The sequence below is a fragment of the Podarcis melisellensis genome (assembly GCF_964234715.1).
Source record: "Podarcis melisellensis genome assembly, chromosome: 1".
Taxonomy (NCBI): domain Eukaryota; kingdom Metazoa; phylum Chordata; class Lepidosauria; order Squamata; family Lacertidae; genus Podarcis; species Podarcis melisellensis.
This window is the reverse complement of record NC_138528.1, coordinates 4,603,100-4,621,369: the sequence shown is the minus strand read 5'-3', so window position 1 is coordinate 4,621,369 and position 18,270 is coordinate 4,603,100. Positions and strand designations below refer to the sequence as shown.

General features: G+C 47.0%; 1 protein-coding gene across 3 annotated transcripts in view; it reads left to right on the top strand.

The window, feature by feature from the left end:
• The window catches only part of FRMD6 (FERM domain containing 6), a 158,723-nt gene that overhangs the window by 99,645 nt on the left and 40,808 nt on the right, over positions 1–18,270 (top strand). For all 3 annotated transcript variants that reach the window (XM_081911687.1, XM_081911686.1, XM_081911688.1), the window contains one exon: positions 16,233–16,492. In XM_081911687.1, coding sequence (XP_081767813.1) covers positions 16,367–16,492 — 126 coding nt within the window. In that variant the 5' untranslated portion in view covers positions 16,233–16,366. The remainder of the gene's footprint in view (positions 1–16,232; positions 16,493–18,270) is intronic.

The window sequence follows — 18,270 nt, the reverse complement described above, 5'->3', positions numbered from 1 at the left end:
CTACAGGACCGCCTCTCCTGGTATGCCCTGCAGAGGACCATAGAGGTCCCGGGCCCTAAGGAAGTCAGACTATCCTCCACCAGGGCCAGGGCCTTCTCAGTGATGGCTCCGACCCGGTAGAATGCTCTGTCCCATGAGACCAGGGCCCTGCAGGATTTAACCTCCTTCCGCAGGGCCTGTAAGACAGAGCTATTCCACCTGGCCTTTAATTTGAATTCAGCCTGATCTTTTATTTCCCTTTTCTCCCCCCCCCCCCTTTTATGAAGATCACCCGCTCTGAGACCCCACAGCTACTTCTCCCCTGGCCTCCTCGCTGGCCCAAGTAGGACCAATTCAGCCAGCTAGCCCTGGGGATTATCTAATGCTTATTTCCCCTAAATTGATTTCTGAATTTTATTGTCATTCATGTTTTTACACTGTATTTTATGCTGTCTTTATAATTAAGTGTTTTAAAGTGTTTTAAATTTGATGTTAGCTGCACTGAGCCCAGTTTTTGAACTGGGAAGGGCAGGGTATAAATAATAATAATAATAATAACAATAATAATAATAATAATTAATAATAATTTCCCCTTCCCTCCTCTGCCTCTCCCTCAGAGGGATTGGGGATCATGAGAGATGCAGTTTCCCCAAAGGCAGCTGCAGTCGCACTTAATCTCTCGCAAGCGCTGGGTAGCTCACACATCCCTGTAACGACACAAGGTTTAGATACGCTACTGTTTTAAGCACAGAGCTGTTTCGCTTGTTAGCTGAAGGGAGGCTGCGCATTTTGGAACGAACCATATAGCAACAGTTAACCTGTCCTTGTGGGAGCGCAGGAAACTGCCTTGTATCGAGTCAGGACCATTGTCCCATCTAGTCCAATATTGCCTACACTGACTGGCAGTAGATCTCCAATGTTTCAGGAAGGACCCTACCTGGCAATGCTGGCATTTGAACCTACGTCCTTCTGCATGCAAGGCAGATGTTCTGCCACTGCCCTGTAGCCTTTTGTCTTGGGAAAATGCCAGTCCCTGCCCGCAGGAGCTTACAGTCCACATTTTTGGAGGGGTATATGTGACAAGGGGAGGCAGGTGGCGCTGTGGGTTAAACCACAGAGCCTAGGGCTTGCCGATCAGAAGGTAAGCGGTTCGAATCCCCGCAAAGGGGTGAGCTCCCGTTGCTCAGTCCCTGCTCCTGCCAACCTAGCAGTTCGAAAGCACGTCAAAAGTGCAAGTAGATAAATAGGTACCGCTCCATCGGGAAGGTAAACGGCATTTCCGTGCACTGCTCTGGTTCACTAGAAGCGGCTTAGTCATGCTGGCCACATGACCCGGAAGCTGTATGCCGGCTCCTTCAGGATGAGCACCGCAACCCCAGAGTCGGCCACGACTGGACCTAATGGTCAGGTGTCCCTTTACCTTATATGTGACAAATAGTCTCAAGGACTGGAATCCTTGTAGTGAAATAAGAACCTGGTGGCGAACAGCCCACTGTGAAGGCTCACTGATGACCCCCAAAACTGCAACATCTGGAATACCCCCAAATTTAGTGGGTTGTGTGCAGCATAGCGCTAAGGTGAATGTCCCACTAGTGCAAGAATTCTTCCTGGTGCAATGTAGTGTTCTCCCCTTTTCCTCCTTCAACATGCCCCATAAATCTATTCTGGGGGTTCATCCAACCCTCCGGAGCAGATCTAGGGACAGACGGGGGGGGGGTGGACCTCATTGCACGAGCACTGATCCTTGCACTAGCACACCTATGTAATTGCACACTGCCCATTGTCCATACGCCAACATACATTTATGTGTACTTAGGTAGTGGGGCCTGCAGCAAAATGTTGCAGCATGGAGTGCTTCCGTTCAGTTTTCTGGTCAGCTGCTCTTATACAGGATAGTCCATTTTATTTCTCAACCCCAAGAACCTCAGAACAGCCAGTCCCTCTCAACCAAAACTACATGAGAGTGTTGTGAGGGTAAAGGGGATGGGACCCTATACACTACCCTCAGCAATTTGCCACAAAAGAAGATTTTTTAAAAGTCAAAGGTCTTGCACTGCAAACTAAATAGGATTTCATGTCATTAGGAAAGGTCTTCAAAATAAGTTCTGCTTAGAGTAGCCTCACTGAAATGAATGAACCTAAGTTTGTTGTTGTTGTTTTTTAGTCGTGTCCGCCTCTTCGTGACCCCCTGGACCAGAGCACGCCAGGCCCTCCTGTCTTCCACTGCCGCCCGCAGTTTGGTCAAACTCATGCTGGTAGCTTCGAGAACACTGTCCCACCATCTCATCCTCTGTCGTCCCCTTCTCCTTGTGCCCTCCATCTTTCCCAACATCAGGGTCTTTTCCAGGGAGTCTTCTCTTCTCCTGAGGTGGCCAAAGTCTTGGAGCCTCAGCTTCACGATCTGTCCTTCCACCTAAGTTAGTCATGTCCATTAATTGCAAGGGGCCTTTTCTGAATAATTATGAATATGACTGTCCATTGTGATTCCAGCTTCCTGTTCTCCCCCCCCCTCTCTCTCTCTCTCTCTCTCTCTCTCACACACACACACACACACCCCATGAACGGACTCCTTCAGAACACAGAGGAATCTTCTTCCTTGGAGGTTTCTAAACAGGTCAAAGGGATTCTTTATCTGTGATTCCTACATTGCAGGGCGTGGACCAGATGACCTTGGGGTCCCTTCCAACATCAGTTCTAAGATTCGGTATCCACAAACCCGCTGGGTAGTTTTGGCCCCGGCGCTGGGTTTTCCGCTGGCTTCAAATGCAGAAGCGGCACCTCCTCTTCCTTCGTTGCCTGAGACACCTCCCGTCTCTCACCTGCCTCTTCTGCAACTTCTGCCTCTATTTTTAACCTGCCCAAATTGAAGGCTGGCGTAAGCTGATCAGACATGACAGGGACGCAGCCTGAGGTGCTACAACTGCAGGTATTTGGCAGGAGATGGTGGCAGCTCTCTTCTCTCCCCCCCCCTTCCCCAACTCCTCTCTCCCCTCCTGCACTAACACATATTGAAAGGAGGAACTGCATAGCTTTGCTCTAATGTGAGATCCTGCCTTTGTGCAGGTCAGAATGCTGTGGTTAGCCGGCTGAACACTGTCTGCTCTTGTCCAGGGTGCAGAGCGTTTGAGGACCGGGACATTCGCAGGGAAACCCAAATGCTTGTTTACAAAGCTATTGTACTACCAACCTTACTGTATGCTTGTGAAACGTGGACCACTTACAAATGCCATCTCCAGCTCCTCGAAAGATTCCATCAACAGTGTCTCTGAAAAATCTTACACATCACTTGGGAAGACAGGCGAACTAATGCCAGTGTACTGGAAGAAGCAAAGATCACCAGTGTTGAAGCGATGATTCTTCAACATCAACTTCGTTGGATTGGTCATGTTGTGTGGATACCTGATTATCGTCTTCCAAAGCTACTACTCTATTCAGAACTTAAAAATGGAACTGTAATGCTGGTGGTCAACAAAAGAGGTTTAAAGACTGTCTCAAAGCAAATCATAAAAAATGTAGTATAAACACCAACAATCAGGAATACTTGCCTGCGAGCACTCCAGCTGGAGAACAGCCTTTACCAAAGGTGTCCTGGGCTTTGAAGATGCTCAAACTCAGGACGCAAGGGAGAAACGTGCTAAGAGGAAGGCACGCTTGGCAAATCCACACAATGATCAACCCCTGCGTGCGGGAATCCCTTGCAGACTAAAGGAGACAGTTTGTGCATCCACAATGGTGACCAGATGGAGTGTGTTTGCAGCCTTCCTCTGCCCCGGCTGGAACGGAACATGTCTCTCCCGTATCGGACTCTACAGCCACAGCAGGTGCTGTAACCTCCCAGCATTTGGGCCTCAACCCAAATGAAGGCGCACTCCTCCATTGTCTCCTGAGACAGACGGAAGCCAAGGCTTCCCTGGTTAGAGATGGCGATGCTCCTGAATGCCAGTTCTTGGAAACCGCAGGAAGGAAGAATTGTTCTTGTGCTCGGGTTCAGCTTGTATGTGTCCCCCGGGCATATGCTCAGTCACTGGGAGAACAGGAGGCTGGACTAGATGGGCTATTGTCTTGAGCCAGCAGGTGCTTCTGGTGTTCTTTCTTGTTGTTGTTGTTGTTTAGTCATTTAGTCGTGTCCGACTCTTCGTGACCCCCTGGACCAGAGCACGCCAAGGCACTCCTGTCTTCCACTGCCTCCTGCAGTTTGGTCAGACTCATGCTGGTCTCTTCGAGAACACTGTGCAACCATCTCGTCTTCCGTTGTCCCCTTCTCCTTGTGCCCTCCATCTTTCCCAACATCAGGGTCTTTTCCAGGGAGTCTTCTCTTCTCATGAGGTGGCCAAAGTATTGGAGCCTCAGCTTCAGGATCTGTCCTTCCAGTGAGCACTCAGGGCTGATTTCCTTCAGAATGGAGAGGGTGGATCTTCTTGCAGTCCATGGGACTCTCAAGAGTCTCCTCCAGCACCAGAATTCAAAAGCATCCATTCTTCGGCCATCAGCCTTCTTTATGGTCCAGCTCTCACTTCCATACATCACTACTGGGAAAACCATAGCTTTAACGATACGGACCTTTGTTGGCAAGGTGATGTCTCTGCTTTTTAAGATACTGTCTAGGTTTGTCATTGCTTTTCTCCCAAGAAGCAGGCGTCTTTTTATTTCGCGGCTGCTGTCACCGTCTGCAGTGATCATGGAGCCCAAGAAAGTAAAATCTCTCACTGCCTCCATTTCTTCCCCTTCTATTTGCCAGGAGGTGATGGGACCAGTGGCCATGATCTTCGTTTTTTTTGATGTTGAGCTTCAAACCATATTTTGTGCGCTCCTCTTTCACCCTTATTAAAAGGTTCTTTAATTCCTCCTCACTTTCTGCCATCAAGGTTGTGTCATCTGCATATCTTAGTTATGCTAAAAACTAGGTGCGTCTTATGGTCAGGCGTGTCTTATGGAGCGAAAAGCACGGTAAATCAAGTCTTACTGACGTGTTTTAAATCAAGTCTTACTGACCACTAGTCGTGATTTAAATCGATTTGATTTAAATCAAATCCACCCTGACTGTAACCCATGTTTAAGGTGCCACTTGGCTATTAGCTTATATATCCAAATTTCTAACACTGGACACGTGCTCTGCAGGCAGAAGGCCTTTTGCAGGGATGCTGTGCAGGTGTTACAAAACAGAACAGCTTTCTCTGGCGTTGACCCGCAGAGCTGCCTGGCTGTGTGTCGCAGGTCAGAAGGATCAGTTCTGCCTTCAGGGCTGCTTCTGAAAGGATGAATCTCCTTCTGTTCTCCTGCTGCCTCCTTTGTGTGGGATTGACGAAACACTGCTTTGCCTCCATCCATGGAGTCGGATCTCTCTTGCCTGACGTTCTTTTAGTCCCTGAGCGGCTGGGAGGAGCATGAGAGGCTTAAGCAGAGATGATGGGGAAGGGATCCTCTGTCCTGAATCAGTGCTAGGTAAAGCAGATCAAGATCCTCAGATTAATAATAATAATAATAATAATTATTATTTATACCCCGCCCTCCCCGGCCAGAGCTGGGCCCAGGGTGGCTATCACCAGTAAAATTACAATAAAAACATAATAGGGGGTGGGGAACCAATTTAAAATACAGGTTAAAATGCAATTTGAAATGCAGCCTCATTTTAGTAGTAGGCCATAGATCAAAACCGTAAGGGGAGGGAAGACATAAGGGTCAGACTGAGTCCAAACCGAAGGCCAGGCGGAACAGCTTTGCAGGCCCTGCGGAAAGATGTCAAGTCCCGCAGGGCCCTAGTCTCTTGTGACAGAGCGTTCCAACCAAGTCGGGGCCAGTACTGAAAAGGCCCTGGCCCTAACTGAGACCAATCTAACCACCTTGAGACTTGGGACCTCCAAAATGTTGTCATTTGTGGACCTTAAGGTCCTCCATGGGGCAGACCAGGAGAGGCGGTCCCGTAGATGTGAATTATTATTATTATTACTATTATTATTACTACTACTGTTATTATTATTATTACTATTATTATTATTTCAATTTATACACCTTCCTGCCCTTCACCTCCTTGGCTGGTCTTACAGAAGAGCAATCCTCTGCTGTTCAGAAGCATCACTGCTTCTGATTGTGGAGGCAGAGCACATACCTGGAGGTCTCAGGTGGTTCACAAACAAGACCACAGCATGTAAAATCAAACAAAAAAACAATAACCCAATAGAAAACCCTCAAAGAGCCACATTCTAAAAGGGTCTTGGATGTCCTCCCAAGGTGATGGTAAGTCCGGCTTGGCCTTGGCTCAGCGTGGATGAGCTGATCCTATTTCCTTGTTGTAGTTCACTCAGACGAACCCCCACAGAAAACACATTTTAAAAAGGGCATAGGATGTCCATCAGATCAATCAAAGGCCTGGTTAAAAAGGAATGGCGCCTAAAGGTATATAATGAAGGCACCAGGCAAACTTCCCTGGGGAGAGCATTCCACAGACGGGGAGCCACTGCAGAGAAGGCCCCGTTCTCGTATTGCCACCTCTGGTCCTCTAGAGGAGAAGGCACACGAATAAGGGCCTTAGAAGAAGATCTCAGGGTCCGGGCAGGTTCATATGGGAAGAGGCAGTCCTTGAGGTATTGTGGTCCTGAGCCATTTAAGGCTTTATAGGTCAAAACCAGCACTTTTAATTGGGCCCGGAAACTAATTGGTAGCCAATGCAGTCAGACCAGGATCAAGAATTATTATGGACTCATTGTTAAAATCTTGTTAAAACCTTGACAGTCTTACTCTGCTACAAGTGATCGCCAAAGAAGAAGAAGAAGAATATGCTCAAACCGTCTTGCTCCAGTTTTAATTAGAGGTTCCAGTTGCCTGTAATCCAATACTGAACAACTGACATTGGCCTCCTGAGAATTTCTGCTCTGCTTGCTTTAAAAATGTTCCAAGTTGCTAGCCCTTATGATTGCAGCTTTTCCCAGCAACAGCTGCCTGCTGGACACCCCAAGCTATGGAAACTGTAGAAACAACCAGAGGTAGATAAATTACTGGTGGTTACTAATAAAATCACAGTCAGTTATTTAAAAGATTTGGGTAGTGAATTTTGATTTTCTTGTAAATCGCTAAGGGACTTAGCTACAGATTTGAACAAGAAAATTACAAGTCAAATTGGGTAACTGGAGTGGATCCAGTCCAATCCAATCTAACTAAATCTAAAATCAAAGCTTCTTTTCCCAGCTAGCTATAGCTAGGATGTCTGCCCTTAAGATATTGATGTTCACAGCTGTTCAAGCATGCTAAAATTAGTATGCTACCAATTTTTTTGGTGCCTTCATCTCCCCCCCCCCCTTAAAATTTAAATAATGTAAGGGGAATGTTTTGAGTTTCTACATCTTAAAATATTTATGAGTTTTCCACCCAAAAAAAAAAAAGTTCAAGTAAAGCTTTGATTTTGATATGAATATCACGTTGAAAACTGCACTAGGTGCAATGGGTTGTGTAGACTTTAGCTATCCATGTCCATGGATTTCAATGGGGCTACTCGTGAGTATGACAGGATTCAGAACCAAACTAGGATTCAGAACCACTTCTGCCTCTGGCTATGGAGGCAGAGCCATAGCATTTGTGGCTAGTAGCCATCGGTAGCGTTTTGGCTCAAAAAGTTTGGCTGGCCCTTTATTGGGGTTGAATTCAGCGTGTGTTGGTAGCGTGTAACCGAACACAAATAATTATGCTTATATTAAGGACATTCAGAGAGCCTCTATGTCTGTGTGCGTTTGTGAGCAAGAAACAGGGCCGGCCCTCCCATGAGGCAAGGGGAGACGACCACCTCGGGCAGCAGAATCCACAGGGGCAGCAGATTCCAGGTAGATCTTCGTTCCCTCCTTGTTCCTGTTGTGTGGATCTTCACTCGGCCCTCCTTCTGTGGCGGGGAGCGAGGTGGCATTTTGTGGCTTGCCTCAGGTGCCCAAACATCTCGGGCTCACGCTGGCAAGAAAACCTGAACTTCCTTGTATTCAACGAGGCTTTGGGTCCTCCGTAGCAGGAGCTTTTGGGTGATTAAGTGGATGGCAAAACACAGATCGGTGAAATGTTTTGCCTCCCATAAAGCTGAAGGTGGGGGGACGCGGGTGGCACCGTGGGTTAAACCACAGAGCCTAGGACTTACCAATCAGAAGGTTGGCGGTTTGAATCCCCGTGACAGGGTGAGCTCCCGTTGCTCGGTCCCGGCTCCTGCCAACCTAGCAGTTCGAAAGCACGTCAAAAGTGCAAGTAGATAAATAGGTACCACTCCAGCGGGAAGGTAAATGGCATTTTCGTGCGCTGCTCTGGTTCGCCAGAGGCGGCTTAGTCCTGCTGGCCACATGACCCAGAAGCTGTACGCCAGCTCCCTCGGCCAGTAAAGCGAGATGAGCGCCACAACCCCAGAGTCGGCCACGACTGGACCTAATGGTCAGGGGTCCCTTTACCTTTACCTAAAGCTGAAGGTTTTAAAATTGGGCCTTGGGAGCGCCCAGGTAAAGGGTTGTAAAACACCGAGAGATGGAGAGAGTTTTTGGGAAAGCTTCGCCTGGCGTTTAATAGGTGCAAGAAGAGCTTAAAATAGACCGAGACACGGATGAAGCGACGTTGGCTGAGACATAGCAATGTTAGTCAGAAGTCCTCTCAAGCTCTGTTTCGGGATTGAATTCCACACTCCTGAAAAGAAAAACACAAGCTGCTTGATGGCGAGTTGACAGCTTTGGTGTTTGTCATCACTAGGGCTAGGCGAATATCTGGTTTTCGGCATCATGATATATCACCAGCTAAACATCGTGATATACCAATATGTCCTGATGTCTGAAATAAGGATGGAGGTTTTGGCTGGCTTCACAGTTTCACCCACATTGTGATTTTTGCGCTATATTGCCAGCGCAATGATGAGCGCCACAACCCCAGAGTCGGCCACGACTGGACCTAATGGTCAGGGGTCTCTTTACCTTTACCTTAGAGACCAACTAAGTTTATTCTTGGCATGAGCTTTCGTGTGCTTGCACACTGTACCAAGAACAAACTTAGTTGGCCTCTAAGGTGCTACTGGACAATTTATATATATATATATATATATATATATATATATATATATATATATATATATATTTCTACTGCGTCAGACCAACACGGCTACCTGCCTGAATCTAGAACTGAGTAAGATTGTCTTCCATAAACACGGTTTTAACAGTGAGTCTGTGAGTGACTGTGGAGGCCAATTCTGAATCCACACATCCTTCCACAGTGGGGACATTGGTTTGCGGGTGGGAGTTTCTCCCTTGCGTCCTGAGTTTGAGTGTCTTCAAAGCCCACAACACCTTTGGTAGAGGCTGTTCTCCAACTGGAGCGCTTGCAGGCCAGTGTTTCCCAATTGTTGGTGTTTATACTACCTTTTTGTTAGGTTTGCCTTGAGATCTTTAAACCTCTTCTGTTGACCACCAGCCTCAGCTTTCCATTTAATAGAGTAGTTGGTGCATCTTGATCTCTTTGGGGATGTAAATGTAATGAATGGGTAAGTGGACAACCAAGGCGAGCAACCAAAGTCCATAGCAAGGATATTGCCTAACCTGCAAAATAGGGAGGGAGGGCGGGTGATTGAGGAAGAGAGCCAAAGAGGAAGTCCTTTGGCTCGCTCCTCCTTTTAAACGGCTCCGGCCACGCCCCCCCACGCCCCCAGCCAGCGGGTTGGCTGGCCGGGCTGTGACGTGGCCGGGATCCCCCAGGCAACGGGAGACAAAGTCCCCCGCCCCCGGTGGGGGAGTGGGTGGCCATGCTCTCCACCGCAACTCCTCCCCACTGGGAAGTGGAGTAGATCTGTGGATTGCAGGGTGGGGAGAAATGACTGGTGGCAGGCAGGGTTAAGCATCCCCCCCCCATGCACTACTCGGCTTCAACATGCCTTCCTTCCCTTGCCAGTTTGTTTGAGTGGCCATTCAGGCTGCAGGAGAGAGAGAGAGAGAGAGAGAGAGAGAGAGAGAGAGAGAGAGAGAGAGAGAGAGAGAGAGAGAGAGAAGGAAGGAAGGAGGGGGGCACTGAGAAACCCGCCCCTTCCGGCTTCTCCCTCCATCACTGCCAGGCCAGCAGAAACCACCAACTCCCCTCCTCCCCTCCCTGAACTCCTCTTCCATTCCAGCTTGGTTTTTAAAAGAACTTTACAGTGAAGAACCAGAGTTTGCTTCCTTTCCTCCTCCCTCTCAAGCTCCTTTCCTTTTGTGTCGCGTCTTCTATGCTGGGGAGCCATATTTGCTGATGTAAGAACCTTTTTTTTTCTTCTTTTGCTGAAGGGTAGGCCCCAAATCCTTTCAAGCAAAATAAATAATTTGCAGGAATCGGTTTTGCCCATCTGCTACTAAACATGTAATTTCTCCCCCACCTGGGAAGTGTATTTACACCTGGTCTATACGTCCAATATAATAAGGCACCAGTATGGACCCCACCCCAGTAAATAAGCTGGCAGAGGGTTGTGGTTTTTTGTGCTTCCCTGCAAATACAAACCTGGCACAGCAAGCAGCTAGGACATTTCTTCCTAATGTCCCGCTAGTTAGCACCTCAGCAAAATCCACTTTTGTACCACTTTGTTCTGGTCCTCTGCATGCTTTTCTCCTCTATTGAAGTTTTGGGGCTTCTCAGCACAAAGAACCCTTCAGTTTCACGGCGCCTGCGTCGAAGCCCTTGGAATTTTACACCGGATGGAGCCCTTCATTTAGTTTTGGAAAGAAGGCGGCCGCAAGGCTGAGGCAGCCTGGGATAAAACAGCCACAGCGATGTTACAAAAGCCGTTCTGGAATCCTAGCCTGAGCCACAAAGCACATTGACACCTTACCGGCACAGAAACCCCTCTCCCACCTTCAGCTCCCCTCCTCAAAATCCACGTTTTCCCGCATATCTGTGGCCTTGCCACTTCAGTCCTTCTTCCCAGCTGCAACCAACTTTAAATTCCTAGCCTGCTAAGTACCTAGTTTAAGACAAGCCTACCCAGACGCTTAGAAAGCTGAGATAATTTTAATCTGATTAAGGATTTAACTTTTGTATCTTTTAAGAGTATGGCTGTGATTTTTTTTTCTTGATTCTACTGTTTTATCTTTCGTAAACCGCTTTGAGGTTTTTCTTTTGTTTTTTGCAAACAAGAAGTGTATAATTTTTATGAAATAAAATATGCGTTTTCCCATATTGTTCCCTCTCTCCATCGTTCCTTCTCCACTCTCTGTTTCAGATGGTTAGAGCCTTCCTGTTAAGGAAATCGCTATTTTTGCCCATGTCAGGGCACTGTGTGTGAAACACGACAGATAAAAGAATATGGCCCAAATATGAGCTGCACTTTTTTCCCCCTTCCAAATTCCGACCGTGAAAAGTTAAAAGTGTGGCTTAAATTTGCGACCTTACAAAAATTGGCTTTTACGGTATCGCTGCTGAAACAGACATACAGTAAAACGGAATGGGTGTGAGTGCCTGTGGAATTTGGGTCTTGTCTTTTTTTCTCTCCGCCCCCCGAATTTTAAAGGTGCTGCTTATATTCGGATGCGGCTTATATTTGGGCCAATACGGTACTTTTTCACACAGTACGTGGTTAATCTATGGAACTCCCTCCCACAGCATGGGTTTAAAAGGAGATTGGACAAATTCAAGGAGGAGCTTAGGGCTATCAATGGTCCGAGGCAGCGATGTTTCTGAATCCCAGTTGCTGGAAACCAGCAACTGGGGGTTTGGGCTGGGTCTCCATCAATATGCTTATGATACCCAGCTCTACCTCTCAAATCAGAACCAGTGGAGGTGGTGAAGGTCCTGTGTGAGTGTCTGGAGGCGGTTGGAGGATGAATGGCGGCTAACAGGTTGAGGTTGAATCCTGACAAGACAGAAGTACTGTTTTGGGGGGACAGAGGGCGGGCTGGTATGGAGGACTCCCTGGTCCTGTATGGGGCAACTGTGCCCCCGAAGGACCAGGTGCGCAGCCTGGAAGTCATTTTGGACTCACAACTGTCCATGGAGCCGCAGGTCTATTCTGTATCCAGGGCAGCTGTTTATCAGCTCCATCTGGTATGCAGGATGAGACCCTACCTGCCCAGGACTGTCTCGCCAGAGTGGTGCATGCTCTGGTTATCTCTCGCTTGGACTACTGCAATGTGCTGTACGTGGGGCAACCTTTGAAGGCGACCCGGAAACTACAACTAATCCAGAATGCGGCAGCTAGACTGGTGACTGGAAGACCACATAACACCGGTCTTGAAAGACCTACATTGGCTCCCAGTACGTTTCCGAGCACAATTCAAAGTGTTGGTGCTGACCTTGAAAGCCCTAAACGGCCTCGGTCCAGTATATCTGAAGGAGCGTCTCCACCCCCATCGTTCTGCCCGGACACTGAGGTCCAGCTCCGAGGGCCTTCTGGTGGTTCCCTCCCTGCGAGAAGTGAGGTTACAGGGAACCAGGCGAAGGGCCTTCTCAGTAGTGGCACCCGCCCTGTGGAACACTCTCTCACCAGATGTCAAAGAGAAAAATAACTACCAAACTTTTAGAAGACATCTGAAGGCAGCCCTGTTTAGGGAAGCTTTTAATGTTTGATGTATTACGGTATTTTAATATTTTGTTGAAAGCCGCACAGAGTGGCTGGGGAAGCCCAGCCAGATGGGTGGGATATAAATAAATAACTTATTATTATTATTATTATTATTATTATTATTATTATTATTATTTATTATTATTATTAACCACAGGAGGGGAGAGTTGCTCTTGTGTTCGAATCCTACTCCCTGGTTTCCCACGGGCACCTGGGTGGCCACTGTGAGAACAGGATGGTCCTGATCCAGGAAGGCTCGCCTTATGCTCTTAACGTTCAGAGATGAGAAATGTGCTTACCTTTGGACAGCCGCTTAGTGCACATGGAAGAAAGCCCTGCAGGCTTTCAGGAGATGAATTTCCAGTTGATTAAAAAGATCCAGAGCCCCCTCTGTTCAATGAAAAGGAGGCGCTGGCTTGACTAACCCAACTGGGAAATGTACGCTTAATAAAAAGGTGCCCTCGTTCACGTTTGTGGCGGCATTTTCTTTGGTGGTGGAGGGGGAGAGGATAATTAAAACGGTGTTATTGGTTGTTGCAAATTCCAGAGGTGGGAACCCAGTGGCAAAAAGGCCTCGTAGCAACTTTGAGGGCACACGAATGGACTGTGGCGCCAGCTTTCGGAGATGGGAGGGCAGGTGACGAAATGTGCTCTTTCCCAGGAAAGCAAATATGCCGCAGCATCCTTCAAGGGATGTATGAGTCTCGGGTGCAGTCGCTGGCATCTCCAGGTAGCGCTTGTCCGAAACCCTGGAGAGGCGCTGCCAGTCAGTGTTGGAAATACTGACCTACATAGACCAGTGGTCCAACTCTGCACAGGACATATGTCCCTAAGCAAATGAATAGTAAGCCAGACTGAATATAGTTTGAACCTAGGAGCAACAGCTTAAGCCTTTAAGAAAAATGAGGAAGGGCTGTAGAGCTCAGTGGTGCAACATTTGCTTTCCATGCAAAATGTCTTAATAATAATAATATTTTATTTATACCCCGCCCTTCCTGGTTCAAAAACCGGGTTCAGGGCGGCTAACAACAAATTTAAAACACTTAATTATAAAGACAGCATAAAATACAGTGTAAAAACATGAATGACAATAAAATTCAAAAATCAATTTGATAATCCCCAGGGCTAGCTGGCTGAATTGGTCCTGCTTGGGCCAGTGGGGAGGCCAGGGGAGAATTAGCTGTGGGGTCTCAGAGCAGGTGATCTTCATAAAAGGGGGAAGGAAGAGAAGGGAAATAAAAGATCGGGCTGAATTCAAATTAAAGGCCAGGCGGAATAGCTCTGTCTTACAGGCCCGACGGAAGGAGGTTAAATCCTGCAGGGCCCTGGTCTCCTGGGACAGAGCATTCCACCAGGTCGGAGCCATCACTGAGAAGGCCCTGGTGGAGGATAGTCTGACTTCCTTAGGGCCCGGGACCTCTAAACTATAGTTATTCATGGACCTTAAGGTCCTCTGCGGGGCAGACCAGAAGAGGCGGTCCCATAGATACGAGGGCCCTAAGTCTTGTGTTTGGTACTAGTCATTTCCATGTAAGGAGGGGCAGGGGAACTCCTGTCTGAATATTATTATTATTATTATTATTATTATTATTATTATTATTATTATTATTATTCCTTGTTGCCCTGGGCATTTTAGACTAATAGTTGCAGCCTCTTTTTTCTCTTTCGTTAGCTTCTCTGTTTTTAGCCTGCTTTTTCGTTCACACTTTTGTGTGTGTGTGTGTGTGTCCCAAAGAGAGGGAATGATCTCATCCCTTGCATTTGCGTGCAGCAGGAACTGTTCTTGTACTTTCGTCCGGCAGCCTGGAATCCTCGGCTGAATCACAGTTCAGAAACATTTTACGCAAGTAACAACTTTGTTTTATCCGCTGGCGCGAAGGCCGCCTTCTTCTGAGTGATGGTGTGCCTGAGTTGAGGGAATTTTTGTCGTTCTCGACTCCTCCACCAGCAGAGGAGAAAATGGTTGCGAGTCAGGTCAGGGGTAGAAATTCGATCCAGTTCCCCTTTGAAGCCAGTTCTGCCCCATTCACACTTTCTGAGATGATACATGAACCAAACACGCAGCCATCTTTCAAAATTCATGCGTTGGCGCATTTTGCTGCTCAACCCTCCAGCCAAGTAATGATGAGAGGAATGCGTAGAATGGGTTAAAAGGTTCCTTTGAAAAAATGCTCACATTGACGACTATAACATTGAAAACACGCTTCCTTGTTTTTTCCTCACCTGAAAGAACTGTACAGTGGTACCTCGGGTTAAGTACTTAATTCGTTCCGGAGGTCACTTCTTAACCTGAAACTGTTCTTAACCTGAAGCACTACTTTAGCTAATGGGGCCTCCTGCTGCTGCGCCGCCGCCGCCGGAGCACGATTTCTGTTCTCATTCTGAAGCAAAGTTCTTTTTTCTTTTTTTATAATAATTTTTATTAAAGATTTTACATTACAAAAAATAAAAAAACAGAAAAAAGAAAAAATATCCAACAAAAATTGTTAAAAACAATCCTTCTTTCCATCTCCTTAACTTTCATTTACTTGTTTCTCGGACCTCCTCATACCACCCTTTTTTGTATTCCAAATCAAATTATTAATTCAACAATTTCTTTCCCTCTTTTTAATACCCAAATCTTATTCTTAAATTGTTACAATCTTAGATTTTTACTTATATAAACCCATTTTTTCATATTCTTTTAACCCATCACAGCTAGAAACCGCTTAGTTCCTATCCAACATTATTCTAAAATTCCTTAATTTTACAATGTCTCTGTACTTAAGCAAAGTTCTTAACTTGAAGCACTATTTCTGGGTTAGGGGAGTCTGTAACTTGAAGCGTATGTAACCCGAGGTACCACTGTATGGTGAATATATCAAAAACAGCAGCGGCAAATGTTTGGCACACGAAGGGGTATGTTTTTAGGATACACCTTATTTTTGCGACTATAGGTTGTTTCAGACCGCTTTTACTGTTGCGTTTTTAGTCTTGTACTATGCCCTGGTACCTTAGGGCAAGGGGCAGGGAATAAGTAATAATAGGGACAATATTAGGGATAGTGTGCTTTGCAAAAGTGTGTCTATTGGGAGATAGGTAAAGGTAAAGGGACCCCTGACCATTAGGTCCAGTCACAGACGACTCTGGGGTTGCGGTGCTCATCTCGCTTTAGTGGCCGAGGGAGCCGGTGTACAGTTTCCAGGTCATGTGGCCAGCATGACTAAGCCGCTTCTGGCGAACCAGAGCAGTGCACGGAAACGCCATTTACCTTCCCGCCAGAGCGGTACCTATTTATCTACTTGCACTTTGACGTGCTTTTGAACTGCTAGGTTGGCAGGAGCAGGGACCAAGCAATGGGAGCTCACCCCGTCACGGGGATTCGAACCTCTGACCAGTCACGTTGAAATGCTGAAGAATTTTCATGAGGATTTTAAAAGAAACAGAGAATCTCAAACTTATATGTAAATGTGGAGAACCAAACTTAAAGATTGGGGAAATGGGAAACAGAAATTGAGAGGGCTCTCCATTCCTAGTTGCATTCTTTATTTTTCTTTTAAAGGTGGGATTAAAACAATAATCATCGTAATTATTGGTTTGGGTGCAGTGTTTCTCAGCTGTGGTTGGACGACGTCAGGGATGATGGGAGTTGTAGTCCAACACTGGGGGTAGGCCATGGCGAAGTTCTTCTCCCATCTTCTCGTGGCCAGCGGCATCTGAAGTTGCGTGTGTTTCTCGTCCTTTCCAGTGATGGTACCCGTGGGAAGAGATGCTCAGATGCCCAGCCTGCTGGGCCGCAGGTGAGCAGGAGGAGGTGGAGCTGCTGGTCTCCGTGTGCCGTGACCCCAAGGTTCCCGCGCAGTCTCCAAGCGGCTCGCTCAGATGTCCACGGGGAAGGCCCGGAACACGATGAACAAATTGAACTTCCACAATAACAGAGTCATGCAGGACCGACGCAGCGTGTGTGTTTTCCTCCCCAACGACCATTCCCTCAACATCATCATAAACGTGAGTGAGCCGTCTCAAGGCTGCCTCTTTCTCTCCCTTCCTCGGGGGCCTGTCGCAAGTGTGTGCCCCCCAACCTTTCCCTCCCCTTTCTGAGACCTAGGCGAAGTGGACCTTGCTCAAGGAACTGTCTTGGTGCATGGGGGGGCATTACCCCCCAGTCCAACTGTCTAGAGCAAGGTGGGCTCTTCTGGCAGGTCTCTGGGAAAGGGGGAAATTTGCAGTGTTACCCTGGGCTTTGAAAGCTATGTGTGTTTGCAGGGCCCACCCTATTCCTGGGGCTGCAATCTGTTTTAACTGCTTTTCATTCTGAATTTTGAATAGCTCTGGGACCTGCTGGCGAAGGGCAGGTAATAAAACCATTGTCGTTGTCATTAGTCCGTCCCCCCAAAAAAAAACTTGAACTCAAAGCAATTTATAAAAGCAAAGGTGATAAACAAATATAAAAGCAGGAATAAAATCAACCTAAAATAACAGTAACATACAGTGGTGCCTTGGTTCTCAAACTTAATCCGTTCCGGAGGTCCGTTCCAAAACCAAATCGTTCCAAAACCAAGGTGCTCTCTCCCATAGAAAGGAATGCAAAATGGATTAATCCGTTCCAGACTTTTAAAAACAACCCCTAAAACAACAATTTAACGTGAATTTTACTTTCTAACGAGACCATTGATCCATAAAATGAAAGCAATAAACAATGTACTGCAGTCACACAATCAAACAATCAATCAATCAATCAGTAGCTGAACTGGGTTCCACACAGTCACAAAAACAAACAAAAAGAGCCGCAGAAACAAAAACGCAAAATGAATATCATAAACAGACAGACCTCAGCACCACACTCAAATCGGAAGCGTAACACTCAAAACGGAGCACGTTCGGCTTCTGAAAAAAGTTTGCAAACCAGAACACTTACTTCCAGGTTTGCAGTGTTTGGGTTCAAGTTATTTGAGTACCAAGGCGTTTGAGAACCAAGGTACCACTGTACATAAAAGAACAAACCCAAATACCCCCCCCCCCAAAAAAAATACACCAAGAATTAAACTCCAAGGGCTTGGGTGTGTAAACATGTTTTTCCCTGACGCCTGAAAGCAGACAGTGAGGGACCCAGGCATGCCTTCCTGGAGACAAGCGGTCCATAAATGGGGGCCACTACTGAGAAGACCCGTTCTCATGTTGCCACCCTCCGTTCCTCCCTCAGAGGGGGCATGTGGAAGGGGCTCCGATGAAGAGCATGTGGTCCAGGTTGGTTCACGTGGGGCAGCTTCCAAACCGCCTTTGAAGGCAGCCCCACCTATAACACATTGCAGTAGTCTAACCTAGAGACCATAGATGATAGATGTTAGGCTGTCCCTGGCCGGTAGACAAGCAAAGAGTTTCTTACTTCTTGATAGTTTAATTACAACAATACAATATGACTTTCCCCAGCCTGAATTATTAGGCTGCCGAAATGAAGAGCTGACGGTTTAAAAGGCCTGTCTCTCTCAACCCTTTCCTGGCTGGCTTCCGCAATAGCCAGCCTTCTAAATTTTATCCAGAACAGTTTTGCTCCTGTCCTTTCTTTCATGGGGTTTGGACCTGTGACCAGGGCTGGATTTAGGTTTGATGAGGCCCTAAGCTACTGAAGGTAATGGGGCCCTTTATATGTCCAGCTGTCCTTTGCCAACAACAAATTGTCGCTGGTTCTTGTGTTGAATATATGCTATATGATCATTTAAGGACCTAATAGGTATCTTAAGCCATTTGCACATTTTGCTATGTGACCAGTCTATGCAGAATGTAGG